This window comes from Pogona vitticeps, chromosome 7 (genome assembly GCF_051106095.1).
Source record: "Pogona vitticeps strain Pit_001003342236 chromosome 7, PviZW2.1, whole genome shotgun sequence".
NCBI lineage: Eukaryota > Metazoa > Chordata > Lepidosauria > Squamata > Agamidae > Pogona > Pogona vitticeps.
In genome coordinates, this window is record NC_135789.1 from 23,667,910 (window position 1) to 23,683,308 (window position 15,399).

Genomic DNA, 15,399 nt, shown 5'->3' on the forward strand with positions numbered 1-15,399 from the left:
CTAAAGGCATGAAGAATATTAGAGTCAGGATTTCAGCACCTTGGAAAGCATCTGTAAAGTTCAGACTAAAACCTGCAGCAAGTTCATGTACATACACATGGACCCAAAACTAAGAGTCCCCCAATTCCCCCGGGTTAGGATCCTTGTGAGTAGGATAAACTGGAGCCCTGAGCCAGACTTTTGAATACTGAACAGAGCAGAACAAGCTTTATTGCTTGAAACGGTAGATCATCACAATATACTTTTGGATATGATCTCCTTAATCTCTGATGTGATGATTTCCCCCGGATCTCGTTTGCACACGGATTCCATGTTGTGACATTTTGATGTGAATATTAAACTCTTACAGCTCCCCTAATGGTGAACTATAACTGAAGCAAAGGCTTCATTTGTGATGTTCTGAGCTTTGATTAGCTGTGGGAAAATATATACAGTATATCACTAGCTGGCTCTATATCTCAATAGTTGAGGTCTCTGGCTGTGGAACCAGAGGCTGGGAGTTCAATTCCCCCACCATGGCTTCAGGAAGAAGAGCCAGCCTGGGTGGCCTTGGGCCAGCTGCACAAGAGTCCCAGGGATCCCACCCCCCAGAAGAAGAGAAAGATCAACGAATTCTGAGTATTCTCTATCTGGAAAATCAAGCAAAGGGTTCCCATAGGTCAGAATTGACTTGATGGCACACAAATACAATGTCTGTCTGTCTGTCTGTCTGTCTGTCTGTCTGTCTGTCTGTCTGTCTGTCTGTCTGTCTGTCTGTCTGTCTGTCTCAAGATAGACATACAGACATATAAATATATCTCGCTTTTCCCTACAGCTCTCAGCGACATCCATGGAAAACACGTTGTGCCGATGAATCTCATCTTCCGAGCGAATCTGCAAACAGCAAAATCCAGGTATTATCCTCTAAGCAGTCTTGTGTTTACCTCTAGAGTCTAGACTTAACGACTTTTAGTTACTTAAAAAAAATTAACCTGTTACGGAGGTCACGTGGACTTCTGCAGTTAATCTCTCTGATCCAGTATGCGTGCAGTTTCTTTCAATGCAAACAAACAAACAAACAAACAGAACACACCCCAAACCCTCTTGGTTTTTACTTGGTTACAAAGCGTCCCTGTTATGCTTTCTAACTCAACAGTGTTAAAATATAGTAAATGTAATTGCCTATTGTTATATATATAATAATAATAGAGAGAGAGGTCAAACGTGTATAAAATCCCCCCGCCAACATTCTCCTGGTGGGTCTCGGAGCTGGTATCTGAAAAGATAATATTTTCAAACACTTGCTTAGCCCGGATCTCTCCAGTTCCCCCCCCCCCCCGTTCGTTCCTGTCCATCCTTGTGAGTTGAGGGGGGGAACCATCAAGGAATCAGCTCTGCTCTCTGTGGCTGCTCAGATATTTAAAGGGTGCTACCTTCTCCTCCCCAGGTTGGACTAAATTCTAAAGGATTTGGTCAAGGATGGGAAGGGAGGTTTGGCCATTGTGGCTGGGATCAAGGTTCCCAGAAAGGGCCAAGAGAGTCAAGAGGTTTTTCTCCAGATCAAAGAAACCGGGGGGTGGGGGCGGCCAGTCGTTTTCCCTGCCAGAAGCTTGACGTGGGTCCCACCTGATGGCTTCATCCAGCGCATCCCAGGAGGGCTGCTTTTGAAAAAAAACCACCCTGTGTTTCCCTTTCCGATTCAGGCGAGCTACCATCCTAATTAAGCTTTCCTGTGAGAGGAAGGACGAAGCCAAGTATCTCCCTGGGGACCACATCGGGATCTTCCCCAGCAACCAGAAAGCCCTCGTCGAGGCCATCCTGGCTCGGGTGGCGGATGCTCCGTCGTCCGATGAGATCATTCGGCTGGAAACGCGTAGTGAGCGTAAGTAATTTTAACCTATATCTTATCTCTTGATCTTTCCTTGTCTTTAGATAGAGCGAATGGCCTTTGAACCAAGTTATAATGCAACAGAAGAACAGAACTTGTTGCTTTTATGTTCTACCTTTAATACCCTCCTTCCACTAAAATATCTTGCCATAGGCAGGATACGCTTGACACTATGCAAAACATGATTGACAGGCTCTGGGGGCGCTGAGAGTGAAACCCCAGAAACTTCTCTTGAGGCTTTTCGGTTCCCTCTGAGCTAGATAGAGAGTTTTCACAAGATAGCCGTTGCAAGCTGTCCCGGCCATAATGCCAAAGATGGTCTAGAATGGACAATTAAGAGCCATTAGCTCTAGAAAAGACCTGCTGTTTGGATGACCCAGGGGTGATTCGCAAATGACGTTGAGGGATTTAATGGGTTGTAATGCAAAGAGGAGCCAAGCAGAGATCAAAGGACAGGGCTGGCCCTATTATTAGGCCGATTGAGTAGAATTGGCTACCTTAGGCAGCAAATTCTGGGTGTCATAAAAGGGGGTGCAAATTGTTAGCTGTTTAATTTATTGGTCAAAATTCTGCTGTTCCATGTAATAAACTGCAGTAGAAAAGGCTTAGTGAATCAATAGGGATTTAGTGAGTCTACCCCTCCATAAATTCCAGTGATTCAAATGGGCCTACTTTATATGCAACTTACTGCGCCAAAGTAAGTCACAGACCCCCTTTAAATCAATGGAGCTTAAAGAGGAGTTGACTCACCAGATGCCCACTGATTCAATGTGTCTACTCTAGTGCAACTTACAAGCGAAGTAAAAGGATTTTGGCCATTGTGATTGCATTTTTCCTGCTAGGAATGGGGTGAGCTGTTTTCGAGGCTCTCACACACACACACACACACACACACACACACACACACACACACACACACACACACACACACACACACACACACACACACACACACACACACACACACACACACACACACACACACACACACACACACACACACACACACACACACACACACACACTTCCTGTTGTTCCAGAAATAATTTAGTCGGTTCCATATTGTCTTGAAGAGATGGCATGGGGTGCCTCAGGTAGCAAAATAAATTGGGCTGGTCCAAACAGGTCTCAGCTCCCAGAATCCCTGACTCGAGAGGCTACTTACCCCACCACCCCCACCACCCCGCTCAAACTCCCTAGTCAGTGTCCTGACTGAATATTTTCTGCGGACCATGAAAACCCCCTTTTCCAAGCCCTGAGTAATACCCCCAGCCCACCCCATCGTGTCTCAGAACAATGTTGGAACAGTTTAAGAAGGGTTTAAAATATCCATCTATCTGTATTTTCTAGGAAAGAACTGACCCACCCAGATGAATATGTAGCCCCTTAAAACAAAGCAGGGGAATAATCATACAGTTCCTTTTTTGGTTGAAATAGACTGCAAAACTAGCAGCGGAGGTCAACAGAAGCCTGGAAATGACCCCCACTGAGGCAGGAAAACTGTCAAGGCTATTTATTGCTCCCCTTCCGAGCTGTGTGAAGACACTCGTCCGTCGATTTCCTCTTTTGGAAGTTTTATTTAATTTCTCTCCTCCCCCCCCCTCCCCAATCCATTTCCTCTTCGATTCCAGGTGGTTACTGGACCACTGACCAGAAGTTTCCAGCTTGCACCTTTGCTCAGGCCTTGAGTCACTTCCTGGACATCACTACTCCTCCATCACAGCAGTTTCTCAGGATGCTGTCTCAGCTGGCGAAAGAAGGAAGTGAGAAGCAGAGACTTGAGCTCTTAAGTCATGTAAGTTTCGCAGCAACCTTCCTGTCCAGACACATCCTTTCGACATGTACCGACAGCCTGTTTAGAATCCATTAACCCTAGTAAAATTCAATTCCTGCGGCGCGAGAGCAAGACAAGAAGTACTTTTTTCATTGAGTTGTTTGCAGCGGGAGGCTATGCTGACACACGCAGCAAGACCAGAAGGACTGATTGGATGGATCAAAAACATGCGAGCAAACCATTCGGTGCTTCTGGTTTTTAAAAGGCCAGACAACCACATACTGCAGCTATTGTAATTTAGTCTTTAGATTTGAACACACATATAAGAAATCATCTTCCTTCCTTTATTCATAAATGAGTTCTCTTTATTTTATACTGTGCCAAGACTGGTCCCAAAGAAAAATCTTCCTGCATGCCAAGAGATAGAAAATTTTTGTGATACTCATAAGCAAACACACGTGCAATCTGGTTACAGAAAAATCACAGGATCCACTTTATCCTCTGTAGGATATCCTCTATTAAATCTATAGTTAATGAGATGACTCAGGGACTCAGGAAGAGGAAGGACTGGCCTGAACAGGGAAGATATAATCAACTAGTCATTACATGTTCTTTCCCTTTCTAAGACAGCTTTAAAAATGTTTTATTTTCTATTTAGCCTTATGGGAGGGATGAAATTGGCCACTTGCCTTAGGCTTTCAAGTCTTAAATGGCTTTTCTTTGGTACTAAGTCCAGAAAACTATCTGCAATGTTGGGTATAAATGCTTCTGAGAGATGCCGGAATATCAGTTTAGGGGGCTGGAGAGAAAGAGAGAGAGGCTGACATCTTCCTCAAAGGGGAGATCTTCTGTCATGTTTGTGAAGGGGGTCCATTCTTCACCATCCATGCATCATGTGGTTCTCCATGTGTTTTTATTTTGCCTGGTAGAGCTTGGAAGAGTACAACCGGTGGAAGTTTTCTAACAGCCCCACCATCCCGGAGGTCTTGGAGGAGTTCCCTTCCGTCCAGGTCTCGACGGCTTTTTTGCTCTCCCAGCTGCCGCTGCTGAAACCCCGGTATTACTCCATCAGTTCTTCCCCAGATCTGGAACCCAGGGAGCTTCATCTGACGGTCGCTGTGGTGACCTACAGGACTAGAGGTAATGGATGTGTCATTCCCCCTTCCCCCCGGTGAGATGCCATGTCTGGAAGAAGAATCCTTGGCCATGTTTGGAAAATGATGACGATGATGATCCCAGACATAGCAGTGATAAAGCAAAGAAAGGTCCGGATCCTTGACATGGCCATTCCAGGGGATGCCAGAGTTGAAAAAGAATTGGAAAAAGAAACCAAGGACAGAGACCTGGCCATTGAAACATCTCTCTTGGGGATGAAACACACATCAGGGGTCCCCGTTGTCATCGGGGCTGTGGGAACAATATCAAGAAATTTCACGCAGTACTATAAGCGGTTGCAGATCTCAGATATCACACCAACAGAGCTACAAAAAAACGGCAATGTTAGGAACAGCCTACATCCTGCGTCCATATTTAACAGATACTTAGTTTTTTGTTTAAAACTTGTATCTGTTATAGAATACCAGTCAATGCTTTTATGATTTTGATTGACCGTGTCTGGTGTTTTTGAATCGTCATCGTCATCATCCTCTTAGAACTGCAGATCTTATGGATCATGGAGTCCCCCCCCCCCCATGTCAGGAGGCCCAGTGGGGAATTGAACTCTTAACCTCTGGCTCTGTGGCCCCGTAAAATAGGGATTCCTGTCTCTAGAGCTGAGAAGGTTTCTCTTTTGACTACAACTCCCAGAATCCCTCAGCTGGCGAGCCCACGGCCCTCAGGGGTGGCAGGAGAGGTGTGGAAGACCCCCGACACTCTAGGGTCCAGTCCCCACGGTGATGTGCCCGTGGGTGTGTAGATGGTGGCAAAGACCACGGACAGAGCTCAAGAAGCTGTCATCTTATCGGTCCTGAAAACCATGGCCGAGGAGCCAGGTTCCCACGTGGAGGAAAGGTCAAACCCAACGCCTGCGGGGCCTCCGAGAGGCGGGTGTTCTACAGCAGAGTGGCCACAGCCACACGGCATAAGCGGCTGAGGCCCTTTCCCCCTGACATGCTAGATGTCTACATGCAGGGATTTTTTCCCCAAAGGCAGAAAATTCAGCCCTGTGAGTCTGAATTATCATTCTACAATCACAGAGGCTAGAATTGGCTGGATGAGTTTATTTTCAATCCATGGTAGTTTGGGGTGTTCCTTCATAACCCCATTCCTCCATTCCATTTGTTTCTGTAATACAGTGGACCCTTGACTTACAGACGGCTTGACTTACAGACTTTTTGAGTTACAGACTTCTCGGGCCACAAAATTTAGGTTTGACTTGCAGACTGAGATTTGACTTACAGACCAGAAAAATACCAAAATGGAACAAAAACGGCCTGTTACGGGATTAATCGGTTTTCAATGCACTGTAGGTCAATGGAGACTTGACTTACAGACTTTTTGACTTGAGAACCGCCTTCCAATACGGATTAGGTTCTCAAGTCAAGAGCCCACTGTAATAATCATCAGCAGGGTGCAGGGGGGGGGGGAGAATCGACCTAAAAATTTACATGCATTTTATCATACAGTATACATTTTATACCACTCTTCAAAGACTTGAAAGGTGGTCCTACAGAGGAGGGGCAGGATCTGTTCTCCATCATCCCAGAGTGCAGGACATGCAACAATGGGCTCAAGGGACAGGAAGCCAGATTTCAGTTGAATATCAGGAAAAACTTCCTAACTGTTAGAGCAGTACGACAACGGAACCAGTCGCATGGAGGGATGGTGAGCGCTCCAGTGCTGGAGGCATTCAGCAGAAAATCAGACCCTCTATCAGTTCTGCTTTGATTTGGATTCCTGCCTTGAGCAGGGGGTTGGACTTGATGGCCTTCGAGGCCCCTTCCAACTCAGTTATTCTATGATTGTGTACTTTTTTGAGACATTATCTTGAAAAATGCACTTTTTAATGCCTGTTTGGTATACAGTATCCTTAAGCAATGTCACATAATAGGGAGAAACGAAGGATTGCAAATTAAAAAAAAATCCCTTCCTTAAGTTTGGGAGATGGAAACAAACCATTTTGGATCCCAGACATGGATTTATAACCTCAATGGAAATAAGGCCCCTTTCAAGGGTCCCTTTACATTAAAAACCTACCCGTTATATATTCTACAGACCCCCCCCCCCATTTTTGGCAGAGTCAGCTGAAACTGATTATTATTCATGACTTATCTATCCCTTTTCTCCACTGTAAAGTACTGCTCAAGGTGGGTCTTCATAAAAGAACGGCAACAAGTAGAACCAAAATTAATCCTGAAATTATTAAAATGGAGTCAAACCAATTCCACCATTAAAATCCTCCACAGTCGGAGAGCCACCTGGGAGGAACGCCTTCTCCCACACAGCTGTAAACTGTTGGTCTTTGTAAAAGGGCTTCTCTTGAAGAACTTAACATCTGGATGGCTTCGTAATGAAACAGGCGGTTCCTTAAATATCCAGCCAAACCCATTTAAGCCACCAGGGCAGTTCTTGCAGTATACAGATGTTAACAGCTGGCCTGCCACACTTTGCAGTAACTGGAGATCCCAGACCATCTTCAAGGGGAGCTTCACAATAAGCTGATTGCAGTAGTCAAGACATGATAGAACTAAGTTTAGCCCGTTGTCTCCCAAATAATTATGTTTTAATCCACGCTGTCTTATTTCACTCCTCCTCCTTTCAGATGGAACAGGTCCAGTACACCATGGCGTCTGCAGCACCTGGCTGAACACCGTTGACCTAAACGAGACAATCCCATGCTTTGTTCGCAGGTAACGAGAGGGCCAAGGAGAGACGGGTAGGGAAATAAAGGCCAGCTGAATTCCTGGCCCCCAAAGGACATCCAAGAGGCAGAACCACATATTTTGAAACACGGACTGGTTGCCGAGACTGTTTACGCACTCAAGCGTGCTGCAAAAATCTACAGTCCAAACTGAATTGACTTGATCTAGATCAGTTTGGCCTGGATCGAACCCCATCGGGGTCTGGAACAACAACCACCACAAAAACCCCTTATGATTTGGTGCACTTTATTCTAGACTTTTTTTAAAGCAAACATTTAAAATGCCAACCTCCGGAGCCAGCTGTTTGCAATGCATCAGGGTTGACTCTCCTGTTTAGGATCTGTCATGCCTCTGAATTTCCTATTGAACTGTACAAAAAGAAAAAGAAACAGAAAAGAAAGGGGGAGGAAAAAGGAAAACTTACAGCTGTTTAGGTTAACCATGGAAAAAAGACTTTAAATATTAAGTAGTATCTGGGCTGTAGATTAAATTCAGGAAGTCAGAAACTGCCCAGGAATGAATAGGAAGCTTTTTCTGAAGCCCAGAATTGGATTCAGAAATAAATGGGGTTCTTTTTAAGAAGAAAGGCAGGATAAAAATATTTTAAACAAACAAACAAACACAACAAACAAAAAACAAACAAACAAAACAAATTAGGAAGCCCACACTCAGTTCTGACATACATGTAGTCCAAGTACAGGATTTGATGCCTTTTCGGACTAAAGCACATGCTCATAATCCACCCTGCATGTATAAAACTAGCATATGATGAAGATTTAGCATACAATTTTTTCTCCTTGATATTTTTCTAAGTGCAAGGAGGGTGGTTGTTGTTGTTGTGTTTGAACCATTGAGCCATGTATCCAGTGGTGGGATTCAAATAAATTAACAACAGGTTCTATGTCCTAATGACAAATAAATCAATAAATAAATAAATAAATAAATAAATAAATAAATAAATAAATAAATAAATAAATAAATAGATAGATAGATAAATAAATAAATAAATAAATAAATAAATAAATGCTCAGGACAGTGGGATCCGATGAGGGTTTCTTCCACAGTGGTCTCCCAGCGGCATGCGCAAACAGTGTATCTGTTTGGGCATACCGCTGCTGTTACCCTCACCATGGGCATGTGCCAAACAAACACACACCTCACAGTGGGTGCTTATGACCAAGTTTGACAGAGAACTGACACATCTCTCCTTCCCTTTACCTCCTATTTCGCCCTATAGCTCACCAGCAAAAATTGCATCCCTCCCGTTTCCTGCTCCTGAAATGACTGATAGCCCTGTTTGTTGTTACCTGGAGGACGCCTTTATGCACCTGTTGTGGAGTTATTCCCCCCCCCCCCCGCTTCTTCTTGCTTGTATGGTCTCTTTTCAATCTGTCACCACTCCACCTCAACCCCACCACCTCAATCAGTCCTTCAGTTACTGACTCCTCTGAGATCTCCTCCTCCTCCATCTTTCCCCTCCACCCCGCACCCACTGCTTCTCCTCGCCAGTCGCTTTAAGGGGTCTTGGTGTTGGTGTTGGTGGAGGCGCTGGTGGTGATGATGGCTTCCCTCAGAGCCCTGGCAGGCTGCACCTCCCACACTCACCCTCGGCAGCCGCTTCCAAGAGAAGAGTTTCGATTCCCCTTATCTATTGATATGTTTATGTGTTTTCCTTTCTTGGACCTGGATATATGGCCTTCAAGAATAGTAAATCTTACTAGTGTTAAAATACTGATAGCTGTCTTCCTCCTTCTAACAGAGTGGGCCATATGTGTGCCATTTGTCTCCCGAAATTGTCATTTTGGGGCAGTAGGAAAAGTTCTTTGTTATTCTAAATGAAGCTTGGAGGTTCGATCTCTTTGTGGTGTGAGTGACTTTTCTATTGCATACCTTGCTTGCGTGGATCAGTGAGACCATCACCGTTTCATGCATTGGATATTCTCTCAGATTTTTTAAAAAAACTGTTTCTAGGCAGAGCAACAGTCTTATGTGGTACCTTTAACTTGAAAAAAATCATAGTAAATCGAGGATGGTTGGGTGTTTGACTGAAGCGGTCTCACTCCAAAACTTTTTCCCTCTGTGTCCTGCCCTCATGCCTTGTCAATCACCCCCCTCAAGGAGTCATCCTCCCCCCTTTCCCCCCAGTGATGCCTCTGCTCGTTCCAGGGCTCTATCTCTCTCACCCCCACCCCACCTCAGATGGCTCGGTGTGGCACAGGAAGGGAGGCAGCTAATTGTGGCCCCTTCCCCCCCGCTCGTTGCTGGTCACCTGGCCCCTCCTCCTTCATTCTCAGGCCAGCAAACGGTTCTACGAACCAATAGTACATTTAGGAACCGGTTCTATAGAATAGGTGCGAACCTGCTGAATCCCACCTCTGCATGTATCCTTCTTTTGCCACAATTAACTCTTCTTTGCACACGTGTGTGTTGTGTTTGGTGTTTTCTAGTGCTGAGGGGTTCCGACTTCCCAAAGACCCACAAAAACCATGCCTCCTGATTGGTCCAGGCACAGGGATTGCTCCATTTAGAAGTTTCTGGCAACAACGCCTCTATGATCGGGAAATGAAAGGTAAAAAGAGCATCGTTCTGTCTCCAGAACTACCGTGCAAATTACGTTCAAATTAGACAAGTCAGCCTAGCAAGTTGTGAGAGAGGGAATCCCCTTGATGAGATAGAAGACATCTGTTCATGTCAGCATAACCTTGTTTCCCTCTGCAAATTTGCTTGGTTTTGTTTTGTGATTGGTCACCAGGAGGTAAACACATCCTTTATTTGCAACTCTTGTTTGCTCAGGCATGGAGCTTTGAAGGAAATGCATGCCTGGGGGGAAAACGCTGTAATAGCAGGAAATCTATGTTTCTCTTGATGTGTGATTTGACCCTTATTCGAAGCGACCTAGTGAAGAATGGGGAAGGTTGGATTTTAATTCTTGATCAAGCAAGCTCTTAGCAGTGTGAGAAATTGATTAATTTTTGAAGTATCAGGATGCTATAGTGTAAGATCCTCTGGGCGGCTGCTCTGGAATTCAGGAGACAAACTGATTTGGGGTGTGTATGCTTTTAATTTTCAGGGATCAAAGGGAAGGGCATGATGCTGCTGTTTGGGTGTCGCCATGCCAGCCTGGATCACCTGTACCAAGAGGAAATGCAGGAGATGCACAGGAAAGGGGTCCTTCAGGAGGTCTACGCAGCTTACTCCAGAGAGCCCGGCTGTCCCAAAGTAAGCCTCCACGTCAAATTGCCTTCGTTGGTGGTGGTGGTGGGGCTGCATCTCAGTGGATGAGAGCAGAGACAACAGAATGAAGGTTCCCCCCCCATTGATAACACAATGAAGGTCCCCGGTTGACAACACACTAAAGGTCCCCGGTTGAGTCCCCAGCACGTCCACTTTGATTCAAAAGGAAGACCCCCAAAAAGGGGGTTAAGCAGTAGATTGGCCTGACACACAGAGTGTGTCTTCTCTGGAGAAGGGCCTGGGGGCCCATCAATTGGAGCTTCTGTTGCTGGAAAGTTCCTGCATTTGAGCGTTAGGTTGGACGAGATCGACGGCTCCTGGCTTGGGCTCCCCAGATGTCAGTGGGCTTCCCTTCGCCAATGGGATTTGTGCGAGTTGCGTTCTGCTGGCAGGCACCCCTCGTGGCACTTTGTCCATTGTCTGAACTGGCTCCTCTCTCTGCGTCCCCAGGTTTACGTTCAAGACCTCCTTCGGAACAAGCTGGAGGCCAAAGCCTGCAGACTTTTGCACGAGGAGGAGGGCCACCTCTACGTCTGCGGAGACGTCCGCATGGCCCGGGAAGTGGCCAGGACTGTAAAGGAAATGTTTGCACGACAGCTGGGCTTGACGGAGGAACAAGCAGAAGACTACTGCTTCCAGCTGAAAGTAAGCAAGCCAAAGCCCTTATTCATTTTTTTAATGAAAATTTCCAGGCAAGCTGAGATGTACTCATTGAAAATGACTGGTATTGTCTCTCATCAGATAGAGCCAACCTTTTTCTCCACACAGTAGGACCCTCATATTCACGGGATCAGTATCAGCAGTTTCACTTATCTGTGGTCTGAAAAAAAAAACCAGAAATAGGTTTCCATGATGTAGTTACCAGAATTGGTCACTAGAGGGAGCCAGAGACCATGCTATGGTTAGGGTTTGCAATGATCTGTGGATTTTTTTGGCAGGGGGACTTGGAACCAATTCCTTCATGGATAAGGGGGTTCCTACTGTGTAGATTCCCACTGTGATGTGTAGTGTATAGAGTGATGGACTCGGGCTCTGGAGAACAGGGTTCGAATTCCCACTGAGCTATGGAAATTCACTGGGGGGAGTGGAACTGGTCAAACCTCTCCTTAAATATCCACTATATAGGGCCACTATAAGTCGGTTGCAACTTGAGAGCCTAAAACACACACGCTGTATTTCTAACTGGTGGTATTGAAAATAATTAACTTGGGAAGAAAATATTGTCCAGTTAGTTGTGGATCCAATTTCCTGCGGTTAAAAATAGGTTTTGAAATGAGGGATCAAATCAACAGATGCGTCAAGATTTGAACATCGTGGCGACTAATCCTCGACCTCTTTGGTCTTCTTTTGCAGCGACAAAAGCGATACCACGAGGACATCTTTGGGGCTGTATTTGCACACGAAAACCAAAGAGACTTCAGCGAACGAAAGCAAGAAAGGGACCTAAGCCAATCTGGATCAGAAGCCCAGCTAACTATTTAGCCATAATTTTGCACGTAACTTTTGCTTTCGGGCCCCAGCGGGGAGGCCCCGTGAATTTTGCTTTCTCTCTGGATGAGAACAAGCAAGATTTGGGCCCGGAGAAGACCAAAAAACACACACGACATAATCTATTTATAATTTAATTCTATTTATTCTAGCAATTTATTTTTTTGTCTGTATATTATTTTATGGGAAACTGGAGAGAGGCCAGTTGCTTTTTAAAGGTTTATTTAAAGAAGGTAGTACCAGATCAATAATCGTCCATCGGTGAGCTGACTTGACCCGTTTGCAGTTTTATTTAAATGATGAATCAGAAGTCAATCTAAAAATTTTTTTGTAAAAATTACTGCTTAGAAGGAATTGGCACTTAGTCAAAGTTTTCTGCCCTGACCCCCACCCCTTGTAGTTATTCATGATTGAAGTTAATATCCTGTTTGAAGTGTAAAGAATATCACAAAAACTTCACTTTTGTGGCCTTTATCCATGTTGGGTCTGGACAAAGGTGAGCCATTCCTCCACATGTGAGTTTGTTAATTGAGGCTGGTCAGGTCCCTCCGCCTCCCCAAAACCTCGGTCTTCTGTGCCGAATTAGGTCATCAGTAAAGTCACAAAATTTGCACCATTTTCAAACCAAGATAAACCAAAGCTGGCAGGTTTTGGAAAGCCAGAAGGGGGAAGGGAGAACACATTTTGGAAAGTCAACATGAATGGGCTTTATTCTGTGAGGTGAAGGGGTTCCAGTGACCAGTCTCTCCTTGGCCATCTTTCCATCAGCCTCTCACACAGACCTTGTCCTGTTTTTAAAACCTCAGTCGAAAAAAGGGCCAATATGTTCGCATCACAGAATCAAGCCCATCGGTTGGGTTGTTTGGACCCTCTTTCGAATTTCTGAACACCTTAAATTTCCCGACGGGGGCCGATCCTTGCTCTCTGCCTCTTTCACAACCTGGGGCCTGTCATGGAAAAGGGTCTTTTATACACATATAAAAGTGCATGCATATCCACGAAGCCCCCTCCCACTCCCCCAGGCAACGTGGCATAGTGGTTTGAGTGGCAGACCACATCGGGGAAAACTTGAATTAGACCCGAAGCTCATTGGTTGACTTTGGGCCAATCATTCACTGCCAGGCTGGCCTACCTGGCAGGGCTCTTGGGAGGATGAAATGAGACAACAGAAAGAGAACCTATGGAACTCACATGCATTATTGTTCATGTAAGGTTTGCATAATTCACCACAGTTAATTGCAGCTCATTAATGAGGCGCCTGGGCATATCTCAGTTCACAGGCCATCTCGTGATCAGGCACCAAGCTGTGGGACACCCCAGCGCCTTGTCGATGAGTTGCAATTAGCCGGGGCAAATGATAGAAACCGTACATGAACAACACTAGGATTCTGTCAATGATGAGATTTGTGGCGCAATTCAGCTCTCAGGCCTTAATGGTACGTAACTCCACATTGATTGTGGTCTTGGAACTTTCTTCACAAGTCTGAAAATAAGCCTGATGTGTCTTGTTTTAAAAAACAACCACCACCACCTCACATGAACAACTAGAAAAAGCTTTTCCCCCCAAAATGGGGAGGGGGAAATCCTTCAAAGTGATGGGATCTGAAGTTGTAGTTCGCTTCTGATCAGTTGGCAGGCATTTATGAGTTACAACCATAATTTAATTACACAACATCATTACATGACAAACATAACTTCTGGCCAGAGTGTGAAAGGAACTATTTATAAGAAATGCATTTCCTTGTAAGTAGCAACTTTTTGGTAACAAGGAATAGAATCTACAGAGTTTCATTTTAGGTGGAATTAATAGAACACTTCAGTTGCTTTAGGAGTAATGAGAAATAACTAGTTACTTTCGTGGGCATTTTGAGAGACAGTTTGTAGGATCTTCTTAGGGGGGATTTTATGCCTTTCTGTTACCAATCCTAAATGGGAAGGGAAATAGTCTTTTGTCTTTTTGTGTTTCTGGAGTGCAATATGAAAATCAGACAGTAGGGGGAGCCAGAGAGAACTTCCCTTTATTGTTCTCAGCTGTCATACAGTACAATGCATTAATAATGTGCAATGCAACACACATTGAGTGTGATATGAGTGACTATAACAGCAACCTGGCTGCCAAGAAGTAATGAGCAACTCAACAAGCTCCTTTTAAAGTGTAGCATTCTGAACTCTGCTTACGTCTGAGCAATGCTAATGGTCCTGGCATCTTACAAGTACTGTATGAGGATTTTCTGTATGAGGACTACAATAGCCACCATTCCTTTCCTGACAAACAACTACAGTTTCCATCATTCCTTGGGAGGTGGAAGAATTCACTGTGTGCCTTTTGCTGTGTAAATAATACGCCTATCCAGAAGAATATGGCACAGAAAGTTATCTGATGTTCCTTCTTGAATCTTTGCAGGACCACGGCTCTGCAGGGCCTGTCAACCCTACAGCAGCCATATTAAATTAAACAATGGGGACTAGGCACTTGAAATAGCATTTTGTTTGTTGCCTCTGTGTGGGTGCGTGACAGCCGCCGCTTCCTGCAACAAGAACACAAGGACGGAAAGAACTGTGTCAGTGCAATAGGACATTTTATACCTATGGTTCATTTATGCGACAAGTTGATTTGGGAGTCATCCTTTGGATTGCAGATGATGGGGGCGGGCGGGGTTTTATACTGACCAATTAACCTATGGTGTACGCTGTTTTATATGATAAAAAAATTGTTCTGATTTGTGAGATTCCTGCCTGGTTTGTCATGTTCTTTCTCTTCTCTTGTGGTTCTGAGCATGGTGTGTAATGTTTTTTCGCAGCCATAGACAGAACTGGCCAGGCGGAAAGAGGAGGCCATCCTTATTATGGGGTGGCCCCAGGGAACCCCCTTCCTTTTTCATCCAGCCTTTCTGGATTTAAATAAGTTTTCCACTGAAGAGGCCAGCAGCTTAAATGGAATTAAATGAAATGAAATGAGACCGTAAATTAAATTTATTTAAATTCAATTTCTTTCCTTGAGAAGACATGAAAACTGAAAAGGTTATTATTTTTAACTTTGCAGACTTTTTCCCCCGGGCTGGCTGGGGGATGTTGGGAGTGGTAGTGGAGAAAGAGAAGAACGCCTTCCTTCCCTTTTCCCACGTTAGTGGAGAAAAACAAGGTGTGGTGGTTTCCCGCCCCCTCCATCTCGCAAC

The 15,399-nt window shown here is 44.9% G+C and overlaps 1 protein-coding gene across 2 annotated transcripts in view; it reads left to right on the forward strand.

Moving 5' to 3' along the window:
- NOS2 (nitric oxide synthase 2) overlaps positions 1–14,950 on the forward strand; it is a 44,593-nt gene extending 29,643 nt beyond the window's left edge. For both annotated transcript variants that reach the window (XM_078379343.1, XM_072978314.2), the window contains 9 exons: positions 815–893; positions 1,683–1,861; positions 3,499–3,662; positions 4,571–4,781; positions 7,402–7,489; positions 9,949–10,070; positions 10,572–10,720; positions 11,186–11,380; positions 12,089–14,950. In XM_078379343.1, the coding sequence (XP_078235469.1) occupies positions 815–893; positions 1,683–1,861; positions 3,499–3,662; positions 4,571–4,781; positions 7,402–7,489; positions 9,949–10,070; positions 10,572–10,720; positions 11,186–11,380; positions 12,089–12,217 (1,316 nt within the window). In that variant the 3' untranslated portion in view covers positions 12,218–14,950. The remainder of the gene's footprint in view (positions 1–814; positions 894–1,682; positions 1,862–3,498; positions 3,663–4,570; positions 4,782–7,401; positions 7,490–9,948; positions 10,071–10,571; positions 10,721–11,185; positions 11,381–12,088) is intronic.
- Positions 14,951–15,399: the final 449 nt, after the last annotated feature.